We start from the raw sequence: 22,950 nt of genomic DNA, 5'->3' as shown, positions 1-22,950 counted from the left end.
ACTAATGGGTTATAACTCACAGAAGTCAAACAAAAGATGGTGCAAGCTTTTGACTCTATTTACAGAGTACATTTGCTTTATTGAGTAATAAACAATAAGGAGATGCAGTCCTGGGTGGGTTACATGCTTTCCAATAAAAACATGAGCTTTCTCTCTAAGGTTTGTTATGAAATTGTGGCTGCGCAATTTTCATTTATTTCTTTAATTATTTTATTTAACGGGGACCATGTCCATCACAATTGATGCACCAGAGTTAGCTCCATAGCTAATTTTCACCAGCAGTCCCCAGGCAGGAAAAACATTGAAGTACAAATCACAACACAAATACAGGATTTTTGGCAAAAAAAAAAAAAAAAAACATTATTTACTGACCTGTGTGTTTCACTCTATGATCTTTCCTGATCATTTTCATGTTCTGTTATGAAGTGATATCCTGTTTCATTAATGTACAAAACACATATGATGGTTATACTATAACTGATCTCTCTGAAAAACAATTACCACTTGAGATTGTGTGCATTACTAATTTCAATATTCTCTCAGCGCATAACCATAACAGAACCTGATAGCATAGCCAATTTCCAGATGATCAAAAAGACATGCGTGAGAGTTATGGAGCGGTCTCTGATTCACAGCCAGAGCACCCGGCATGGACGAGACAGATCTTGGACGGTGAGCTTCATGCAAATGACTTGACCTGTCCGATCCATTCACACACGTGTTAAAAACTGTCTGTCTTCGTTTTCCGCTAACTGCTCTCTCACGTCTGTTTTGACAAAGTCCAAAGCGTTGATGTTTTTGCCTGTAGATTCAAATCAACACACATCAACACTCAGTCTTAAGCATATTAACTTTTATTTATTTACATCTTTTTTTTGCTATTTTCACGGATATCTGTATATATGTTTTAATGAATGTCTTGTTCTACACATCTACTGTATAGGCAGCTGAACTGTCTATTTCAAAACTGTCCCATTCTGACGATCAGAAGCCAACAAAGATAAAGCACACAATACAAATAGTAAGATTAAAACAAGAGCTGACGAGAGATTTTCAGCTTGGAATCTAAAAAAGTTAATATTAAATTATAATACTACATTCCCTCAGAAACCTTCACAAATCTCAGCTGTTGACAGCTTGGTTACATTTCTATTTTGGATATTGCGGTGTTCCCCCTCCTCTGCCAGAATTCATGAATTTAGAGTGGTTTATCGTTATGAGATAAGGGCATCTTTGTGAGCGAGGGGGAGAGCGAACGACACGAGGCGAAGTCAGGCGTTTCGAAACGGCGGCTGTAATCGCTGTCTTCTTCATACGGAACCGGTGGCGATGCCAGCCGACGCGTTTTCATAAACCGCTCGTCCTTGATCGTTCGACGACTAACCTCCCTTGTGTTTGCCACTCACACCAAGAACAGCAATTAAATAAATAAGTAAATAATATACCTTGGAAGATTTTTCGCAAGCACAACCAACTCTCATCTACATTGGAAAGTATGAGCGCTTGAAGCCGTGCCAAACAGACCGAGGCACCCTGATTGACGCACTAAACTTTTATTCCCCCTCAGGATTTGCTTAACCTTTCTCTGCCTGAACACGGAAAAGCATGACTGGGACATAAAAGCCAATATAAAAGCTAAGCCCCTAAATGTCCGCTTTCAATGTCAATGCATTAGGCCTGCCCATCTCTGAAGTGGTTTTTTGATCCTGAAAGGCCACCGTATCCAAGTACTTCTAAATCCTGGTCCTGTGGGGAAACTATCCTGGTTTTCACTCCAGTGGAGCACTTCATTAATTACATTTGATAAAGCTTTTCGCCAAATGCTGATCTTTATTTAACATCTCTATATTCAATCTCCCGTTTTAACTTCTTTGTAAAATTAAATGAGCAGTAGGTTGGGTTATTACCGTTATCTTTTGCTCTCTTGAGGTGGTTTATGGTTGTAATTCCGCAGTTTAAATCAAAACTCCCAGAGTAAAGGTGTACGATTTGTATGGCTACATCTTTTAACGTGAACAGGGTCATACTGAAAAGATATTACATTATCTGCCCTTTTGCATGCGATGCGTCTGTAAGACTAATAGGTGCTATTATATTTCCCACAGGAAGTCAAGAAATGTACACAGAAAAAAAGGAAAATGTGGAAAAAAATGCAACAATGCACTCTCATGACCTTAGGGAAACTAGGCTTTAACAATGTATAACCTCACACAGTTCGACAAACTGGTCTTTTAATTATAAAGCCTTCTTGTGACGTCAGTAACACCTTGCTATTGGCAGTGGAGACTGTGCTTGAATGAATAATCCCCTCACTGAGAGACAAGCAAAGCGTCTGGGGCTTCAGACTCCACTGTGCAGACCCTGAGAAGTGCCACTCTCCACTTTAACTATGTGTTGGCTTTTAATTATTTTATTTATTTGTTCATTTTAACCAGCATTTCCAAATGTCTATGATTTTATCCCCTGAAATATTCCAGGCAATTATGCAGAGGGATGGGTTGGGAATACAGGTGGTTGTATTAAATGAGCTAGGTTTGAAACTTGGCTTGGTACCTCAGAGAAACCCCTTGATTTTTGTTTTAAGTGCCACTGGGATTTCAATGACCACAGCAAGACAGAAAGACCTCGGTTTCATGAAAAATACATTATATAAGTCCCCTTCAGTGCATAATGAACTTTTTTTCCCCTTCTGTTTGGTCCAGTGGGAAGATTGCCCCCTACTGGCCCATCCAACACCACTTCCAACATCAGCTTTGTATTTTCTCTACCAGTGCTTACCAAGCTCAGCCCTGCCAGGTGGTTTCCAAAGATCAGGCCGCATGAATATAATGTAAAGTGTGTTTATGAAGGGTCTGAAGCTGAAACAACACTTGTATTGGCAGCAGTGTGCAGGTGGAGCTAGAACGATCTACCTTGTACCGACACATGGGGAAAAACGTTGCGTATTAGGATAAATAAAAATGAAAAGAAAGGGCTGTCACCAAATTTAAAAAAAGGACTCGATGCATTGATAACAGCCTTCATGCAAAAAAGAAATGAACTTTTACTCGCAATGAAGGCCGCCCATGAACACAGACATGTAGCTTACCTCATCTATCCACCCGCCCTCTCAAAATCTCAGAAGTGAGAGAGCCAAACATTCGAAGCAGTAAAAGGAGGGTTCAAACGATGCACCTAACCACTGTTACATCCACCCACACAGGCCATGACCTTTGCCTATTCCACTGATACTATCCACTCCGAGAACAACTCTGAATGAATTCTGAATTGTCTATAATTTTAGAGAACCTTCATACCAGCCCCTTTGACAGCTCTGGTAATGACACTAAATACCTTACATGTCTTTATCCAGATAAAAGAAAATGGAAAAATGGTTCTGTAGTCCATAGTGCTGTGAAAAAGTATTTGCCCCCTTCCTGATTTCCTCTATTATTGCATATTTAGATAGAATTTCAAAATGCTGAATATTTAACAGAACAAACATAGATCAGTTTAAGGTGTTGACTGATGGTACTTCATGGGAGAATGTGTACAGTATACACATTTCAATATAGTACTGTATTTAATGAATGCTTTCCACTTGTCAAACCAAATACGAAAAAGCCTTTTGGTTTCAAAAAATCATGGTTCACCCAATGTTTGCAAAGATCTGTAGTAAGTCAAATAAAATTATATAAAGTGTATTTATCATCCAACACCCCTGAGTTCTGCAAATTACAAGATGTACACAAACAAATTCACAAATCTTCTAAGGACATCTAAAAAATACTATTCTTACAAGATTAAAGAATCAGCTTATAATATTAAATCCATATGCGGAATCATCAGTCAACTTTGAACAAAAATAAAGCCTTTGCCCATCTGTCATCTCAAAGGATCAATGGGAATATGTCGTCTGATCCTTTTGAAATTTTTTATGAATTCAATAACTTTTTAGTAAATGTAAAAAATGTAATTGTCAGATGGATGTCCTCTTGGTTACATTAAAGGTCATTACTTCACACTAAAACTGTTTGATCCACTCAGTGTGTAGCATGTGAAAGAAACTACTTCTAACTTGAAGAACTCAGCAGCAGGTCATGATGATATAGGTGCATATTTGGCCAAAAGAGTGTGTTTCTCAATTGTTAAAACATTGACATATATTTTTAAAATATCTATGACAGGGGTGACAAGTCAATCGCAGGGGCCATGCTGGTAGATCACGTCATTTAAAAAAATGTATCGATTAACATTCTAATTCTTACCGTTTTCATCCCTCTTCCATATGGCTTCTGCCTGACAAACAAACAAACATTTATTAATGGGTCAATTGCAATGTACTTAGCTGGAGTTTAAACCTCAGCTTTCGAGCTCTAGACCACAGAACTGCATAACAACAGCCACATCTATCCAAAGCTGTGGAATAAGGATTAGCTGTTCCAGTTGAAATGCAGGTCTGTGGTCTAGAGGTTCAAAGCTTGAGGTTTAAGCTCCAGCTAAGTGCAATCGACCAATTAAGTCAGCCTGCTTACACACTATCATATTTACAATGGTGCAACAGATAAGACAGTAGCCTATAAAATCTGGTTGCGCAAACTGTTGGCAAGTCTCCCTGTGGCTTTAGAGCTCACATGACTTGACTACCCCTCAGCGAGAGACTTAGCTTAACACAGGCGCAAGTTTCTCATGGAAAGCAGGTGTACGTCGTGCCCCTGTGGACTTACCCTAGCTCTTTCCACCTTAAGAACATGGGACAGTTTGACTTGAGGGAACAATAAAGGAAACCTACAGTAACCAAAGCATCTCCACAAAGAATACAGGTTGTAGCCTCCCCACTGGGGAGAGCAAAACGGGAAAAAAGATCCTGCAGGCAGGATAAAAATCACAAAAGCTGCCTCCCACCAAGGAGTACCACAGAGTACTGTGAGGGACACATCACCGCAGTGACAGCTAGGATGATATGATGTGTTCCCACACACGATGGAATCAGGAAGAATGCAGAACCCAGTTTTCAGTCTGACATCAATGAGCTGAGACAATGATTGCTAAAATTATAACATTAAGGGATTATTATGACAATTTTTTCCTTGATCTCATTACTGTGCGCACTAAAGACGAAGTAGAATGGCACAAAAAAAACACAAAAAACTTCAGAATGACACTGAGTAAAGACCTCACAGCCCACATCAAAATGACAGAAACAAAACTGAACGGACATTTTCATAACAACAGGCTTTGAGTCGGCTGAGCGGGTCTGTCGCATCTTTAACTATGGACCGAAGATCTGACACGTTGGATCTCGGAGACAGCAGCCATCGGCAACCGTTCTAAAACTCGGCAGTTCACACCAACCAAAGTTTCTCAGAACTTTATGATCCTGACCAGCCTTAAAAGAAGAAACAAACAAAAAAAAACAACACTGTCGCAAATCCCTTTGCTGGAAGGACAGACCATGCAGTGCAAGAGTGCTGTGGTTGGACCAAAGTGAGTGAAATTCAGTAAGGGGTATTTTCACGTTCTCCATAAGTCTGCCATTTCCACAGTGTTTCAGCCCCGCCCCCCACTCTGACTCAGGAGGCCCTAGAGCCACAACAGCTGTCAGCAGCGATTCCCTCACATCCAGGAGAATGTCTGCGATGGGCCTTCCCTTCTCGCGTCTGAGCAGACGGAGGGAGGGAGGGAGATAGAGAGAGAGGAGAAAGGAGAGAGAGAGACATTAAGGGAGAGAGAGGGAAATAGAGCAGGAATCTCCGACCGCTCACTGACAAGAAAGGTAGAGATAGTAAGAATCCAAGAGCCGCACTGGGGGCGGGGCAGATATGGTGTTCGTGAAGCACGACATCATTGTTGACGATAGGAGTGCTTACTGTGGGCTTTCAAACCAAACTGCACAGCAATGCATGGAGTCTATTATTAAGCGTATATAGATTGAGACAGATAGAGAGAGAGAGAGAGAGAGAGAGAGAGAGAGAGAGAGAGAGTGTGAGTGAGTGAGAGTGAGAGTGAGAACGAAGCTATATTTAAGGTACTCATTGCTACATGAAGTGGATCAGAAAATGTGAGCCAGCTACATTTGTGGAATTTTCTAGATTAATGGCTCAGTTTACTAACCTGAAAGAAAAGCCAATTTTTCTGCTGTTTCAGCCCAGTGCGTGACAGCTAACCCCCCCCCCCCCCCCCTTTGCATCCCTCATTTCATTAAAAGCAGCCGTTAATGCAATAAGATCTGACGCTGTTTCTCTGATTGTGCGGTTTGCAAAAACGCCACTACAGCCGGCTCTTAAATGTACTCTGATGCATACACAGGGTGATTGTATTACCCTGTCAGGGTGAAAATTAGGTACAACACTAAAACAGGACCGAAACATAACGCCCTGCGTTCGTTTGTGCGTCTGTCACTGTTTCGAACCGCATCCTCCATCTTACAGCGGGAGAGCCTTTTCCTTTTTCAAACGGCGCAAACACGGAGGGCTGTGGAAAAAGAAAAGCCATACGACGGAGGCAACCCCAAACTGTCAGCGGCTGTTCAGCGACGTTGAGTGACAGATGGGGGAAGGTAACCGCGGGACAGCTGTCGGCTGTCAGAACCCGCCCGGCGCGTTACGGCTTTCTCAGAACAGGAGTACCCGTTTCTGTCGCCGAGCAGCTAGCGTGTACAGCGAAGATATTAATGAGACTCCAGGTTTTTTGGGTACTAGTCAACGTCCCTCTAAATCTCAGTGTTTTTACACATAATTTAAAATGATAAAACTATACAGGACATCTACTACACTGTAAGAGTGTTTCAACAGGATTGTTACGACCTGGTCTGGGGTCTGACCGCAACAGGGTGTATTAGAAACAATGACAACCAAAATGAAGAAACATACGCAAAGGTACCAAATGTAAACACAAAATGAACAGAAACTACTGCAGTCTAAGTCAATCCTGAGAGTGTCTTACCAAGGCTTCCCATTAGGGGGCAGTGTTTTTTCAGCTGGGAGGGGGTGACACTGTACGTAGCATGTAGCGCTCCAAGCACAGCCCTATCTGGAAAAATCTGACCCTGCCGTCACAAAGAGAGGAAGCTGTATTTCTTGTTTGCTGCAGTGTCTATTTTTTCAGACCTTGTTTGTCAACTGGCGACACTGGCTACACCATTACTTAGTTATTTTGGAAGCTTCTTTTTCTGGTTTTGTGTGTGGGTGGTGAGGGCAGGAGGGTACAGCATGCACTTGTTGAAGAGAGGAAGAGTCGTGTGAGGGTCTTACAGAGTAGTTCATACATGAAAATGAGATAAATACAATTTCCCATGAATAGATATTATGCAAAATGACAGAAACGATTGCCTGGTCACACTGCAGTGCTATTCATCAGTGCTGCATCTTATGCAGCTGAGAAAGTGCCGGTACTGTAATGACAAAGTCGACTACATATGATTTCTCGGTGTTGACACTGGCTGGTTCCTGATTGCTAAGTGCCTGGTGCACCATGAAAATACAGGTCTATGTGCTTCTCTTCTCTTTTCTCGCAGAAAAGCCAACCACAATCTCCAGCCTGCACAGCGACACGGTCACCGTTTTCTGCAATTATGCTCCTTTTAATGAAGTCGCACTTCAAATGAACTTTCACCTTTAAAATCGAAAGACAATTATTTATGAGCCACGTCTATCTGTGGCACATGATCTATTGATTCCTACTCTCCACCTTCGTAAGGACTTGGCTGACCAATCGGGTTTAACGGTCCTTTTATAATGGACCATAATGATTTTCTACTTGGTCCAGTGGAAAGATTGCCCCCTACTGGCCCACCAACACCGCTTCCAACATCAGCTTCATATTTTCTCTACCAGTGCTTACCAAGTTCAGCCCTGCCAGGTGGTTTCCAGAGATCAGGCCGCATGAATATAATGTAAAGTGTGTTTATGAAGGTGCTGAAACTGAAACACCACTTGTACTGGCAGCAGTGTGCCGGTGAAGCTAGAACACTATACCTTTTACAGAGACACAGGGAGCAAAGGGATTAAAGCAAAGGATGCCAAAGCTGTACCTCCGTATTACAAAGAATAAAAATGAAAAGAAAGGCCTGTCGCCAAATAAAAAAATGACTTGATGCAATGATAACAGCCTTCGTGGTGGCAAAACAGCTAAATCCTAAACTGATTTTGTCCCTCCTATTTAACTGCAAATTTTACTACGATTTACTTAACTTCACGATTTACTTGCTCCACTATCGTAATTGCGGTGGCGCAACAGATAAGCCAGTGGCTTATAAACTGGTTGTGCTAACTGACGGCCTGAGGGCTGACATGCCTTGACTATCCCTCAGCGAGAGACATCTTTACACGGACACAAGTTCTTTTATGCATCTTCAGTAACATGCAAATGGGGATGTTTTTGACTGATGTCGACCGTCTTTGATGATTAATGCCAAAGCCCCCAAGCAATCCCTTCCACTCCGTTCCAGCTGGGCTGAAGTACAAACGGCAACCTCTGTGCCTTGAAGCTGAACTCAACCCAAGGGGGACACGCAGTAACCAGCTCCTTAGGGTGTTAATGGTTCTTTTTTTGGGGGGTTTGAAGTTGGTGTGTTTTGGTGTATTGACTGTGTTTTGAGGGCAATGTCTTATCTACCATTGCTGTGGAGGGATGGCCTGCATCCTTTGAGCTCAGGGCTGCCCCCTGCTGGCCACCCCTGCTGAAGGAATCATGTTAAGAGGCATGTTTATGTGTGTGCATGTGAGGTTGGTTACAAGCGTGTTTGAGGTAGTAACAGGCAGTGTATGGAGCAGCCGGAGGCATGTTTGATCACAGCGAGGTCTGTTATCACTGCGGTCGTGAGTATATTTTCCCTTCTTATTGTAGGAGAGCAGATTACAGCATCTGGGGAAGGGGACTGGGGGGAGGGGCAGTCAGGTCAGGGTTAGGATGGCAAATGAAGCCTCGAAGGTAACAGTAATGTGCCTGCAGCTGTGCAGCCAGTGGTGTGTGGCTCGCTATCTGTGGGAAAAGAGCCAGCTCGTTTCATCTCCCTGTGACTCTGGGGCCAGGAAAAGGCTTTACTTCCCAACACAGAGAACAGGAGAAAGAGATACCTCGCAGAGATGGATAAACCAAGGGGAGGGAGGGAGGATAGAGAGAAAGAGAGAGAGAGAGAGAGAGAGAGAGATGGATGGGGAGAGGGAGAAGGGGAGAGAGTGAGATAAAGAAAGAGAAGGGGCAGAGTGAGAGAAGGGGAGAGAGCGAGAGATAAAGAAAGAGAAGGGGAGAGAGAGAGAGAGAGAGAGAGAGAGAGAGATGGGGACAAGAGAATCTCGACCAGCTCTTTCTCTGAACTCAGGTTCTATTTCCATCAACTTCCACTCACAGAAATTTCTCATTTACATTTTAATCGTTTTAATCATTCAGAAATCAATTCCACACCCGAGGGTTTATTTTTTTTAGAGCATGATTCCGTTACAAGCACTTCATCAATAAATTACTAAGCACTTCATTCCTAATATCCCAGTTGCATATTTCCCCCCTTATAAACGGAATTCGTAATCGCCACACCATCTGCACACAGTCCGGTTTACAAACTCAACAGTTCTCCTGCTCCAGAAACCACCAAACACAATTACGTTGATGGGGAGGGGGGAAGACAAGCTTTCACAGTGAAAGAAGAATGACTATGGATCTCTCATATTGCAGCAAATTTGACAGACTTGGCTGTGTAAGATGCACCTGCCAGGTAATTCTGCCTGTGGCCAGATGCAGAGAGAAAGTTTTGCGGTAATCTGAGCAGGCGTTCCCCCTGCTACTTCCAAAGCGCTACGGGAACTTTCACAACCCCTCCCCCCTGCTGTCTCTCTGCGCCCCCCACTCGCTACACTAACCCAGCCCTGCTTAGCTCTCAGGAGTTCAAACATGACATGAGGAGGGTACAGGTCAGTACGGCCGCTGGGATAATTAAATAAAAGCGCAGGGAGGAATGGAGGTGAATGGGGGGTGAACGGGGGGTGATTGGGGAGGAACAGAGGGCATTAAAGGCTTATGGTCATATACCCACAACAAAACATGGACCTGCGGAGGTCTTCAGGCACTCCTCCAGGAGCTTCATCCTCATGCGCTGCAGGTCCGGGCTGTCCCACTCCTCTGAGTCGATCCCCCAGTACAGATCCACCACCTGGGATAGGTAACACACACAATTAAGGCTGATATCAAACTCTGAATAGGCCTGCACTACAGAAACACCAAAGACAGGTAACACACATGGTTAGGGCTGATATCAAACACTAAACAGACCTGTACTACAGAAACACCTGAGACAGGTTAGGGCTGATATCAAACTCTGAACAGACCTGTACTACAGAAACACCTGAGACAGGTAACACACATGGTTAGGGGTGATATCAAACATGAAACCATCTTGTACTACAGAAACACCGGAGACAGGTACCACACATGGTTAGGACTGATATCAATCACTAAACAGGCCTGTACTACAGAAATACCAGAGACAGGTAACACGCAGGGTTAGGGCTGATATCAAACATTAAACCATCCTGTACAACTGAAACATATGAGACAGGTAACACATGGTTAGGGCTGATATCAAACTCTAAACATTCCTGTACTACAGAAACACTGGACATAGCACACCACATTCGGACTCATACAACACATCACCCCACGATGCCCACAGCTACAGGGCTCATACCACAAACCGACTAATCAGAATGAGAGTTTCAGTAATCACAATGCCCAGCACACAATCAAGAATCAGTGTGTAGTACTCCCATTACACACCACACAATCAAGGCAAATGTGTCAGTACTGACAATACAGACCACACAATCAGAGTCATTGTGTATCTACTGCCATTGCACACCACACAATAAAGGCCAATGTATCAGTACTGCCACTATACACCACACAATCAGTGTCGAGGTGTCAGTACTGCCACTACACACTACACAGCCAAGGCAAATGTGTGAATACTCACAGTACCGACCACACAATGTCATTTGGCCTAATTGGGTGTGTCTACCTCCCCCCCCCCACCCACACACATACAGTTCACCAGCCCTCCCCGATTCCCTGCGAAGATACAGATCCTTTTGTTGGTTGAACAGCTACAGACCCAGATAGAGACTCATTCCAAACCTGTAAGGTGTATGCTACAGTTAATTAGTCACTTAGCAACGGGAGTTCCATTTCCAAACTTAAAGCCCATTTCTGAACTTTAAGTTAAAAAAAACCCCTGCTGTTCAACACTACACTGTGGGTCACTCCATGAAAGATTCACGCAACATTATCTGGGTTACCATCTGGAGAGGCACATTAATATCTTGGTGAATGTTTGAGACAGGACCAATACTGGTGAAAGATATTCATTAATTCAGTAATGGGTCAGGATCTGGCAACCATCCCCAGTAAAACCATGCATGTTGAACAAAACCATATTGAGTGCTGAAAAATCAACCAAGACAAAGGCATTGTCTGAAACAGCTTACTTGCCTACTACTGAGTACATAAGTTGTATACCATAGTAGGCAAGTAAGCTATTTGGATATGGCAAAACTCTTAATTTCAATCCCAATTATTGTGATTATAAACACAGACATAAACATTTCCCTTAACTTTGATTTACAAATTACAATTTGATTTTGATTTACAAATGTTACGATGTGTTACAAAGTGTTTTTCAATAAAAATAAAGGTTTTTCATTATTTACAGAGATCAGAGCCTGGCCAAAAAAGTGTTGTCCACAAAAAAGTTAAGCTGAAATGTGCAGTGAATCCAGTCCAAGGTTAAGGGCAAATGCTGATTGAATCTAGACTAAAGTAAATGATGAATGTTTATTGATCCCAGACTATGGTAAATGATAAATGCTACTAGAATTCATACCAAAGTAAATGACAAATGCCGACTGAATCCAGTTAAATGATACACGTTGATTGAATCCTGGCCTCACAGTCTTTCTGCCTCCGGTTCTGATGCGTGTGAGCGACGCGCGAGCTTCCCCTGATTGAAACGGTGTCAGTGTCGACAGGCGGCGGCTCCGAGCGAACGAGGCGACGGCATTGAGCAAGCGTTTTTAATCGCTTTAGCGCTCAATCCCAGAACAAAAGGCGCCGGGAGAACCTCATCTCAGGCAAATTCTGAGAAGGAAGCTGAAAGGAAGGACGAGCTCTCGCCGCAGCGTCTCAGTCAAATAATGACTGAGAGAACCAATAAAAAAAAAGCCCACAGACCACATTAGAGCTGGAAGGAGAAGGACTGGAATAATGGGACTCAACCGGAGGGACTGGGTGGAATACAGAAGACCTTTTTTTAATATCAAATCCAATCCTCTCACTTTGTAAGCCCTGTTTACGGTTTTATTGCAGGTTATTTACGGTATGGCGCAGGACTGTGATGGCTGGTGTCTGAACAGGCCTGGGTTTCTGAGGTAAATGAGATCTCGCAGCGCGGTAAAAACCGGACGGCCCGGAGCCGTAAATCACCAACCGCCACCGACTCGTACCTCAGCGAACGAGCCCACGGTTCGACCAGGCGTGCCGCCAGGTCACACGAAGCCTGTCGGTGCCGCGGTGTGCCGCCACTGCGTGATATTCATTTTCCCCGCGAAGCACCGAGGCGCTGAATTCTGCCCAAACTGTCAACCCCGGTGAAGCCCCCTCAACTACCTCCCATGATGCATTTCTCAGAAGCCTGCATCACCTGCAGGACGATTAAAACGGTGAGGGAGCCTCTGAGGAAATTTCCCGATCAAAGCCGCGTGACACATAGTCGGCGTCTGAAATGAATATAGCAACTTATAAGTGCACCTGGTCCATGATGACATTTGTTGCTGTCAGACTCTCTGAAGGCTTTACTCGTGAGGAGTTTCAGGAGCTGCCTTAAAGTCTGAAATCTCAGATGGAAATCCAAATCCAGAATCTGGATTTCCAAGGAAAGAAAACCATCACATCATGTCATCAACATTATTTTACGAGGGTTTCTGTTAAATTGTTTGCATTCAAAAGTGTAAAGCCTGATGGCTATCAGGTAATTGGTGTAGGAACCTTTTATTTGGGTACTATGACACCAAGGTGCTAATACACATGGTGAAAATACATTCATTACCTGCCTTTTGAGGACAAAAAACACAGAAAGGCTATTTACAGTCATCTAGTTTTCACATCGTTCAGTTACCCCACAAACCCAAAGAGCCTGTTTGTTGTGATGCTGTGTTTGCTGCTCACTGCAACTGTTTGGATGCAAAGTGAAACAGCATTGGCACCTTGCCTCATCATTTTTTAAACAGACTTTGTACAAGGTGCATTTCATGGCAAAATAATGAGGCAACTCCCAAAGTTCTCATAATATGATAGTGCTGGATAGACGGTTTGTGTATGAGACATTCTCTCTCTCTCTCTCTCTCTCTCTCTCTCTCTCTATATATATATATATATATATATATATATATATATATTGCTTGTTATTTGTTATTTAAGTTTTTTAAAAGCCACTGTAAATTGCACATTGTGCTTGTGAATTGAAAATTGATTATCAATAGTTTAGCAAACACATTCAAATACAGAGCTTTAGGGGGGATATAACATCAAGGACGGCCTTAATCCATGAAGCAAAAGGAGTAAACCTCTTTGAGCGGTTTTTCGAGCACAGCAGACCTGCCCTAGTACAGTCAGTCCGGTTTCCTCCCCTGGCCTGTCTCTGCTGCAGCCCACCGGTGCTGCTTTAATGCCATCAAACGCGGCCATCTGCATTTCAACTGACACTTCCGCCTGCTGCTCCTGTGCCGCTACGCTTTGGAAACATCTTCAGAGATGAACACGTCTGGTTTGGTGCCAACAACACGTCGATATCTCATTTGCACAAAAACGAGGGCGATCGCTCGGCAGATTTGAGCGTTTGATCGGTACTTTCGCGACGCAGAATGAAATCCAGAGCCCCGTGCTTTTGTTAATCCCGTTTATGAGAACCAGATAAATACTAGAGACGAATTATCCCGGGTGCACACGAACCGGGGAGGTCAACGCTACAATGTGATTTCAGGTCCTGCAATGCAGCGTTTACAAAGTACCCTACCAACCACAGCTTAGCTTGCGGTTCAAGAGTAGGAATGGCATAATCATAGAGTAGGACAAAACTCAAGGTGCTAATTCTCTGAAAATTTAATAATTAAACGAATCCAGCAGGGAGCTAGGCTACATGAGTGTCGGCAATGATTTTAAAATTCTATTTTTCTAGTTTCCATTGTGAATTTAACGTGGAAAATACTTCTGAAAACATGGACAAGTACACCATAGAAAGTGCACAGATATTCTCTCACCACTGTGCAGTCTTTCTGTTAAATCTGGTCAGTAACAGGTTTACGGATAATACCTAAAGCTGGTGTTTAAACCACACAGGAGACCAAACAACAAGCAAATTTCAATTAAGACTAAGTGGATTGGTTTACATTGTGTTCTTCACTTGAGAAATACAAACCTTTAGGATAAAAAAAACCTTCTGCTAGTCTCAAACGAATGCTGCACCACAGCTGATCCTCAATGACTCATGCAGACGCACTTGGCTGTCTAGCTGCGAAAGGGTGCTGGGATGAAATCATACAGAGGAAAAAAGACATCTACACCTTTGTCTGTTTGACTCGCCTCGATTCTGGGCTAACCTACTCTCCAATCAGGGGTTGACTAACTTTCAGTTAGCCACTACCTAAGAACAAAAATAATGTGTAACGGTCATTGTGGCATCTTCTGGAACATGCTTGAAACCATATTTTTCAGCTTCATGTACTGTGGCCTGTTCTGAGTTGAAGGCTGTTTGAATTTGAACAGGGGGAAATCTCTAAAGGAATACGGAGGCATATGATAAACATAAGGTTAAGATAAAAGCGATAGCAATTCACTGCCTGTAGTGCAAAGATTCGCACAACTGCAGTAACATGCACATGCATGGACACACACCCACGCATGTGCACGCATGCACACACACACAGACTTGGAAGATTAGAATCACATGACCACCGCGGTTCCATGGTTCGAGCACGGCCGGCTTGGTTACATCAGCACTTTCACTCCAGAGGGCCGGTATCGACTGGGCTGGGCTGAGCTGGGCTGGGCTGAGCTGGGCTGGGCTGGGCTGGGTTGGGCTGGGCTGGGCTGGGCTGGGCTGGGCTGGGCTGGGCTGGGCTGGGTTGGGCTGGGCTGGGCTGGGCTGGGCTGGGCTGGGCTGGGCTGGGCTGGGCTGAGCTGGGCTGGGCTGGGCTGGGCTGTGCTGGTGTCATGGCACAAGCTGAACCGGGCTCTGATGCTACCTCTTATCTGAGCTCTCCAGAGACAGCTCAGCGAGAGGCCGCGTCGACAGCTGCTGCTCAAGTCTGCAGCTCTGGCACTTCTTCACTGGTGCCAAACAGGCCCAGTGTGTTAATGCTTGTTGCCCCACAACCAGCTGGGGTGACGGTCAAGCTGAACATAAAAATAGTCTTAACTTGGAATTATTAATACTTAAAAATTGTCTTCATTGAATTATATGAAACAGAAATGTACCATGACAAGCCACAGGATATGAAAAAATAAAGATGATGTTAATTCATGCAGAATACAAAGGGGGTAAATTGCCATGCAAAAAGAAGCAATAATGTAGTCAAATAATTATTTATTTTACTATTTATTTATTATTTATTACAAATAAACTATGTATTACATAAATAAAGTTTTAATATTGTTTAAAAGATGGATTTATTCCTTGGTCAGGATACAGAGTGATTACTGTATGTAGTCATTTATGGCAGAGAGACAGGTTTTGGGCAGTGAAAGCTCTTGTGGAGATGAGGGTGTGGTCTTAAGAGTGACCGGGGTGCAGGAATGGTCTTTTGTCCTGAGTAACAGGTCTGGAGAAGTGATTCAGAATTCTGTAAGGGAAAGGGGAAGGGCCTAACGTTCGACTGACTGGTTCGGGGCAGAGGATAGGGGTGTGCAGCGTGCAGTCTGTAGTCCAAAGTCTGCAAGCCACAGTGTTATCACTGCGTGGATGCTGCCTTCCTCACAGTGCTCTTCCAATCACACCGGCCGATGCTGTGAGGTCCAGGATCCGCAGGGCATTCACAGGACGTTCAAATGCTTCATTACTTTTGTGCCCAGTTTTTAGAATGTACAAGAATAACACTTGCGTTTAATTATTTACTGCCCTGAGCTAACACCAGAAAATATGCAACACTGCCAAAAAGGCTGCCGTCCAAATATACAGCGCGGCTAATGTCATTGCCGAGGAAAGCAATCCAAGAATTCTTTATTCACAAGCAACTAACAGAGCAACAGCATTTGCTACAGAACTGCTTCAACCACTGTGCTCAAAAACTTTAGACAAGTAAAAAAAAACAATCCTTAATAATATTCATGCAGATAAAACTCAAAAGTCTATTATGCTAATTTGATTTAATTAGCATAGAGAGAGGTGCAATGCAATAGCAGCGTGACGGTTATCATATCTAAGAGCTTTCTTTTCATCGCCAGAAAAGGGAAGCACTGAACCGCATGACGCAACTCAGAATAAATACACAAACCCAATAAATGAAAACACGCGGCGGTTATTAATGGCTGAGCTGTGCGTAATGTCGTTTCCGCGGCTGGCCTCAGAGCTAATCGGTTGATTGACGCGAGCACGCCATAGGGGAGGATCTGCGCCTCGATGTTTTCCGCCTGTTTATAGAAGCAAGGTGTGACTGGGACCGCGGATGGTGACGGAGGTGTTAGCAACGCGAGGCGCTTTTTTTTTTCGCGGGTGTGTCACCTTTGCGGATACTTTCAGGATCCCCTTTCGAGGGGTTGTCTTCTTCTGCCGTTCGCTGGGGGCAGACCGCGCCAGTTGCCGGGGTAGTTCCCGCTGTTTCTGACTGGCTCATGTCAAATTTAGCAGTTTAAAGCTCGATCCACAGGTGAACCCCCTTTACAGGGGGTAGAAACAGCTTGCATCTATCACCAAGAGGTGCTGTTCCCCACCCCCCGCCAAGACCTGGAATCCATTAGATGCAAACATGTATTGCAATGAACCTATTCTGCGAGCCCTTTCTAAGGTCGACAACCCACTCCAATTTAATATTTAATACCCTCCGTACACAGAGGGATATTAGCATATTCATTATTATGGTCGACTGGAACTCATAATCACGTTATTTTTATCTCGCCTCTTCTCAAACAAACTTGTGGCACAAAGCTTCAGCAGTTGCGGTTTCCTAGGTCATGCTCTGCTTTAATGCTGAATCCCAGGGTGACGTGCAGATCTGTCTCTTCCGTCAAGACGGGGAGCAGGCACGGTCAGAGCTAACTCCAACAAGGAGCGTGGGCCTGCTGGGTAGCTCAGTGTTAAGGCACAGTTCTTGTGCGTCGATGCGCACCACTCACAGTCAGGTATTGAATCTGGACCATGCTGCGGCTACGCCTAAGCACGGTCCGGAAAAACCACACACAATTAGCTGTAGAGTCACCTGGGGAGGACGGGTTTCCGCAAGCCTGGATGATGATGTCTCATCTGGACTCCACTGACCCCTGCTGGTCGACTGGGCGCTCGCGGTTTGCCTGCCGAGCCGATGTGTCTTCCTCAGACTCGGGTCTGTGCGAACCCAACTTGTCGACCGTGGAGTGAACAGAAGTGTCGGTGACACTGTCACGCGTCGAAGTAGAGAACGCACTCGTTTGGAATGAGAAGACCCTTCGGCTGAGTCTCCCCCCTTCAGCAGCTCAGAGGGCCGAACACCGTGTACAAAAACCTGAGCAGTCCTTTGCGAATGGCACTCTTTCTTGTTTACGACTGTATTGCCGCAACAGAAATCCATCCGCCTTTCCAATTTAGGAGAGAGGCATATTTCAGGCCCTGAGCGGGGTCCTTTTTGACCTGTGCATGAAGCAGACCAAGAGCCTGTCTCTGGGGACTCTGGGGCCCCCTGCCAGGCACTGATAAAATGGGGGAAGAATATATGGCTTCATTAGCCCATCCTGGCAGGTGGAGCAACACAAACACACGCGCCCGCACAAACACACATGGTTACACACACACACACACATAAACATAAAGGAGAAATGATGATGAAACTGTGCCCAAAGCTTGCTCACAGAGATGCTGTAAATCACACTCAGTCACCCCCCAACCCCTTCACTATCACCAATCGATATGCTTCAAGACCAGATACGGAACCATCTTCATTTCAAAGGACCGGCAGACCAACACAAAAAAGGTCTTTTATTCCATAAGTACTTGAATAGCTCCCCAGGGAGGGGAAGCTACCATCAGGATCCTCTCTCTCTTCCTCTCCCCTCTCTCTCTCTCTCTCTCTCTCCTTCTAATCCTATTCCCTGTCAGCCCTTTCTCTCTTTTCTCACCCCTCCCCCTTTCTCTCTCTTCTTGTGTGAAGGTAGTGAAAATAACATATGTAAATTTTGGTGGCATCAAACTGTAAGAGCCCTTCCTAGAGGAAGCTGTTACTGGAGTGAGTGCGAGGCAGGGTTTGTAACCCATACGGAACATAAACAAGGCGACTAGCTGTGGGAAGATTAATTTTTGCGGCCAGAAAAAAATCAAAATGCTCAAGAGTTCAAGCACGCTAGCAGATATTTCAGGCAAAGCCAATTTTCCTCTAAAACCTCACAGAGAGCCTGAGAATGAAAAGATGAGAACCTGCACATTTTTTTTCTGTCTTTATTTAGAAGTGGTTCCATGTAGCACACACAGATCAAAGAGCACACATAGCGTACAATACCACACTTTCTTCGAAGAAAAGACAAGCATTTCGATGCCATGCATTTGTGTACATCCCTAGAGAGACTTAAGCATTTATATAGAACATGAATTCATTTACACAGACACTGAAGTCGCGTGAGAGGCTCCTGCCTGGTCTTGAAAGCGAATTCCAAACATTAGTCTTGCTGACAGCACTGCGGTGCCTTCATTGCAAAGTCAGTTAAGCAGTGTGGGCCACCTCTCGCAGCTTAACCAACCAACCAGTAAACCTCCGCCGTCGCCTCGGTTCCACAAATGAAAAAGTAGCACCTGACAGCCATTATAAAGCTTCCCCACACCTGACTGTGATGACAGGGCCTTGATTGCCGGCTATCTGCCGTGCAGAAGGGAAGCTGCAGCTAGCTTCACAGCAGCCAAAGCCCATTAGGGCTTATTTTTTATAAGTGCTCTTGTCATTCTCCTTTTCTCCGACTGCTACTTTCTCCATCACTCCATCACGTTTCCCGTTTTAAGCCTTTAACACGTCGGCGGGAGATAGCTAGGGCTCGAGACGAGCAGCCAGCCTTGCGGCCACCGCAGTTTAGGAAACAAACAAAGCGCCCGCTCGGGGAGAGGGTTGGGGTCGGGGGTTGAGAACCCAGAACCGCAGTAATGTGGTGTCACGGCACGTTCTAATCACGTCGGGTCTTGTCGCGACCGCCGTCTCTCCTTAACTTCAGAAAACAAACAAACACGCAAGCGTGCATGCACACACACACACACACACACACAAGCCAAGGCCAGCTGTTCTCACCTGCACCCCCGCCCCCATTAACGCCTGATCCTAACAGAGCGTGTTAGGAACGTGTGGAATTTTGACTTAATGGGGGCACCGCCGACGGTCCCCAGGTCACGGATTTCACGTCGATCTTCTCAGAAACTCCCCCCGGAACGGAGGGGACGGAGGAAAACTCGGGATTCTCCACGCCTCCGCCCCAGGTGACGGCCCACGGATGAGGGGAGACGCGGGACACCTGGTACAGTGTCTCCCCGCATAAATCTCACGGTAATGAAAACGACCGCAACGCTAACGCGGGTGCCGAGACCAGCCCCGCCCCTCCCTCGGGCACGGAGACGCGCGTCTCAGCCGCTGAAGTTCCCATGAGCCATACGGTCTACAACTCAGGGAAAAGCCCTACCAAAAAAAAGCCCTCGTTTTAACCGGGTAGCATCAGGGAAAAGATGCTACCCGGTTAAAACGAGGACGCGAAAGCGTCAGGGCTCACACAAGCGACGGCTCCACGGCTCCGCGCCTTTTACACGCCGCCCCGCGGCTCGCGGCCCAAGTGGCGAACGCTCGCGGGAAAAAGCTTGGCGCGCTCACAGCGAACGCGCTTCGTTAACCTTCCGAAAGCCGGCAGAGCCGCCGCGCGATGACTCGAGGCGCGAGAGCCGAAAAGTCATCCCACACAAGCTATCTGCAATGGAAATGCATTCGTCTGAGCCCGGGAGAATCCGCGCTAACGCATTCATCCAATCGAAAGTGCTGTTTTTGCCACGCTGCTTCATCGGGGCGATATCCAAACCTGGTCACCCGAGAGGGGTCGGTGTTCTGCCTGGGGTTCAACCCAAGGTCTGCTCAGCACGAGGTTAGCCATGCTGAGCAGTTTTCCAGGAAGCTAATCCTTATAGAAATGAAATATACTGCATTGAAATAAAACACATTATCAAAAACAAGATAAGATCTTGCCATTTCAAGATATGTGAGCAAATACACAAATGGCTGCCATTTTCTGATATTACAGAATTTGGTTCATGTGGTGCTCTGAAATACATTTCACTCAACATTTTCTAGTTTTAGTTTTGTTGAATCTCTAAGTGAAAAAAAGTTAGGACAACCTTGGCGTTGTAAAAACGTAAACATGAAATATTTCTGAATATTTTAATGCACACTTTTATCATCGCACTAATTATTTAACAGGTTGAAAAAAATAGTCATGTGATAAGGAAGGCGCGAAGCGCATAAGGTGGTAGAGTGGCAGAAGGGTAATTACACATGCGTGTATGCCAACCCACTTCAGGCTACAGATATGGGCTCTCGTGTGTGGGAGAGACTCCTTACTCGTCACATGGCTATAATAAGATCTCCAATCTGTTTCATTCTCATAATTAATATTCAAATGTCAAGTAGGCCTACATCTAAAAAAGAAATCATACCTCAGCGAACATTGAAAATTACAGGATGCCTTCTTACCACCACGATGGTATATTTAGTATGTTGAAGTGGGCATCTGTTTGGAACAGAATATTCTAGAGTGCATTGTATGTAACTGGATTTGTCGTTACCATAAATATAAAGGACTGCTGTACGTAAAAGTCACATACTTATCAGTAATACCCAAAACATGTTAAAAACTTTAATAAATACACAGCCATGAGTTCAGTTATCCTACAACTGTTGTTAAAGCATATTTTCTTTGTACTGTATACTCTCATATTCATTGAAAATTACAAATGATACAAACGTTTTCATGTTATCTCTTTAAACAGCTAAATGTATGCAGAAACCATTCAGGTTAATTAAGGCATACTAAAGGGTACAACAAGTTACCCCACTTAAAATCTGAACCCAGTTCATTCTGGTCAAAAGCCCAAAATCCTTAACCACAAACTCATCACCATCATCCACAATATAAACAGGCATGCTCTACAGAGTCTCTGTAGAATGAACTTAATGTACTACGACATCTTCTAATGACTGACTGTGCAACGTTGCATTCCTCGACAATTGCATGAATTATGTAAATGACCCAATATTGCGATTAGCAGTAGACTGTGATTGGGTGATAGGCTACAATGGCGTCTGAACGTTCCACGCAACTGATAGACTAGATGACATACAACATTCAAAACTGTTAGAGTGGTAAGTTTACATTTGTTCCTATATTTCACACATCTTCAACAACAACAACAACAACAAAAAAAGCGAAGACGTTGTGCATTTTTGTTTTGATTCTTAAATCTCATTTTGAGGTCTTTACACATAAACACTAAATAAAAAAAAGAAATGATTCAGCAAGAATGAATCACTGTTGTCTCAAAGAAAAAGAAACATTCTAAAAAGCAGCTGGCTAATCAGCACTACACACCACAGCAAAGCCCCAGGGTGAAATAAGCACTTTTATTACCTGAAATTCAATCCCATAGTTCTCCCGGCAGAAGTCCCGTAGTTTCGGATACACGTGTTCCTTCAGAGCGTTCCTCTCCGCCTCTGTGTCTACAGTGAAAAACAGGAAGGAAGTCACATCTGTCATAACCAGAACGTACCTGGAGTAACAGCACCTCCATTACGAGTCATTCAGGAAAACGCCACAGTGGCTCATGTAAGCATAAGTCACTTGTTATTGTTGATGAGCACACTAATTACAACCTAGGTTAAGGAATACTGGGTCTTCCTTATATTTCCCAGAACAGAAACAAACACACACACACACACACACACATGCATACACGCATGCACACACATACGTATGTGCGCACACACACACAGACATGCATGCATGTAAACATGGACATATAAAGAAACACTTGCACACACACGCGGACACAGACACACATGCATGCACACACACACACACACACACACACCCGCGCGCACGCAGACATGCACGCGTGTAAACATGGACACATAAAGAAACACATGCACACAAACGCCACACGTACCCACACACACAGACAGACACACACACACGAAACTACCTAAACTGCAGCATCGCATTAACTTTAAAACCGCAGGCAAATGATTAAATACCGCAGAAACGTCATGGCAACACTCCAACAAACAAGGAACACCGCAGGCCATGCTCAAGTTTGGAAAGAAGGGTCACAAAGTATAATTGTGAGAGTAAGTACAGATGAGGGAGCACGTTATTGTGTAATCAAAGATTTAAGAAATCACACAGGCCTTTTTCTCTTATGCTCACTTCGGTGCTTTGTGGCTGCTGCTTTCAGGCTTTCTAAAATGTCCTCAGACCGGCGTATTTAGCCCGCTGTAGCAACCGGCTGCTGATTTACAGTGAAATATGTGAAATACGGCTCCCCGACAGGCCGTTGCGCCCATAAAACAAGGAAAGCCATTGATGTTGTCCCAGGAAAACACATAGGAAACGGAGAGCTCAGTGGAGCATGAAATCATTTTCAATACAGTGTCCTGAATGAACACATACAGTACCACAGCAGCACCTATCAATGATAGGGTTCAGCCCAACTGCAACTAAAATGACTGT

The 22,950-nt window shown here is 44.5% G+C and overlaps 1 protein-coding gene across 3 annotated transcripts in view; it reads right to left on the bottom strand.

Moving 5' to 3' along the window:
• LOC118231636 (NACHT and WD repeat domain-containing protein 2) overlaps positions 1-22,950 on the bottom strand; it is a 43,332-nt gene that overhangs the window by 12,090 nt on the left and 8,292 nt on the right. For 2 of the 3 annotated variants that reach the window (XM_035425654.1, XM_035425653.1), the window contains exons 3-4: positions 21,853-21,941; positions 10,010-10,126 (exon numbers count right to left, since the gene is read on the bottom strand). In XM_035425654.1, the coding sequence (XP_035281545.1) occupies positions 10,010-10,126; positions 21,853-21,941 (206 nt within the window). Of the gene's footprint in view, positions 1-10,009; positions 10,127-21,852; positions 21,942-22,950 lie in introns of those variants that run through there. The other variant, XM_035425655.1, reaches the window with a different exon arrangement.

This window comes from Anguilla anguilla, chromosome 7, assembly GCF_013347855.1.
Source record: "Anguilla anguilla isolate fAngAng1 chromosome 7, fAngAng1.pri, whole genome shotgun sequence".
Classification (NCBI taxonomy): domain Eukaryota; kingdom Metazoa; phylum Chordata; class Actinopteri; order Anguilliformes; family Anguillidae; genus Anguilla; species Anguilla anguilla.
Note: the sequence above shows the minus strand (reverse complement) of the source record. Positions and strands in the feature narration are given on the sequence as shown.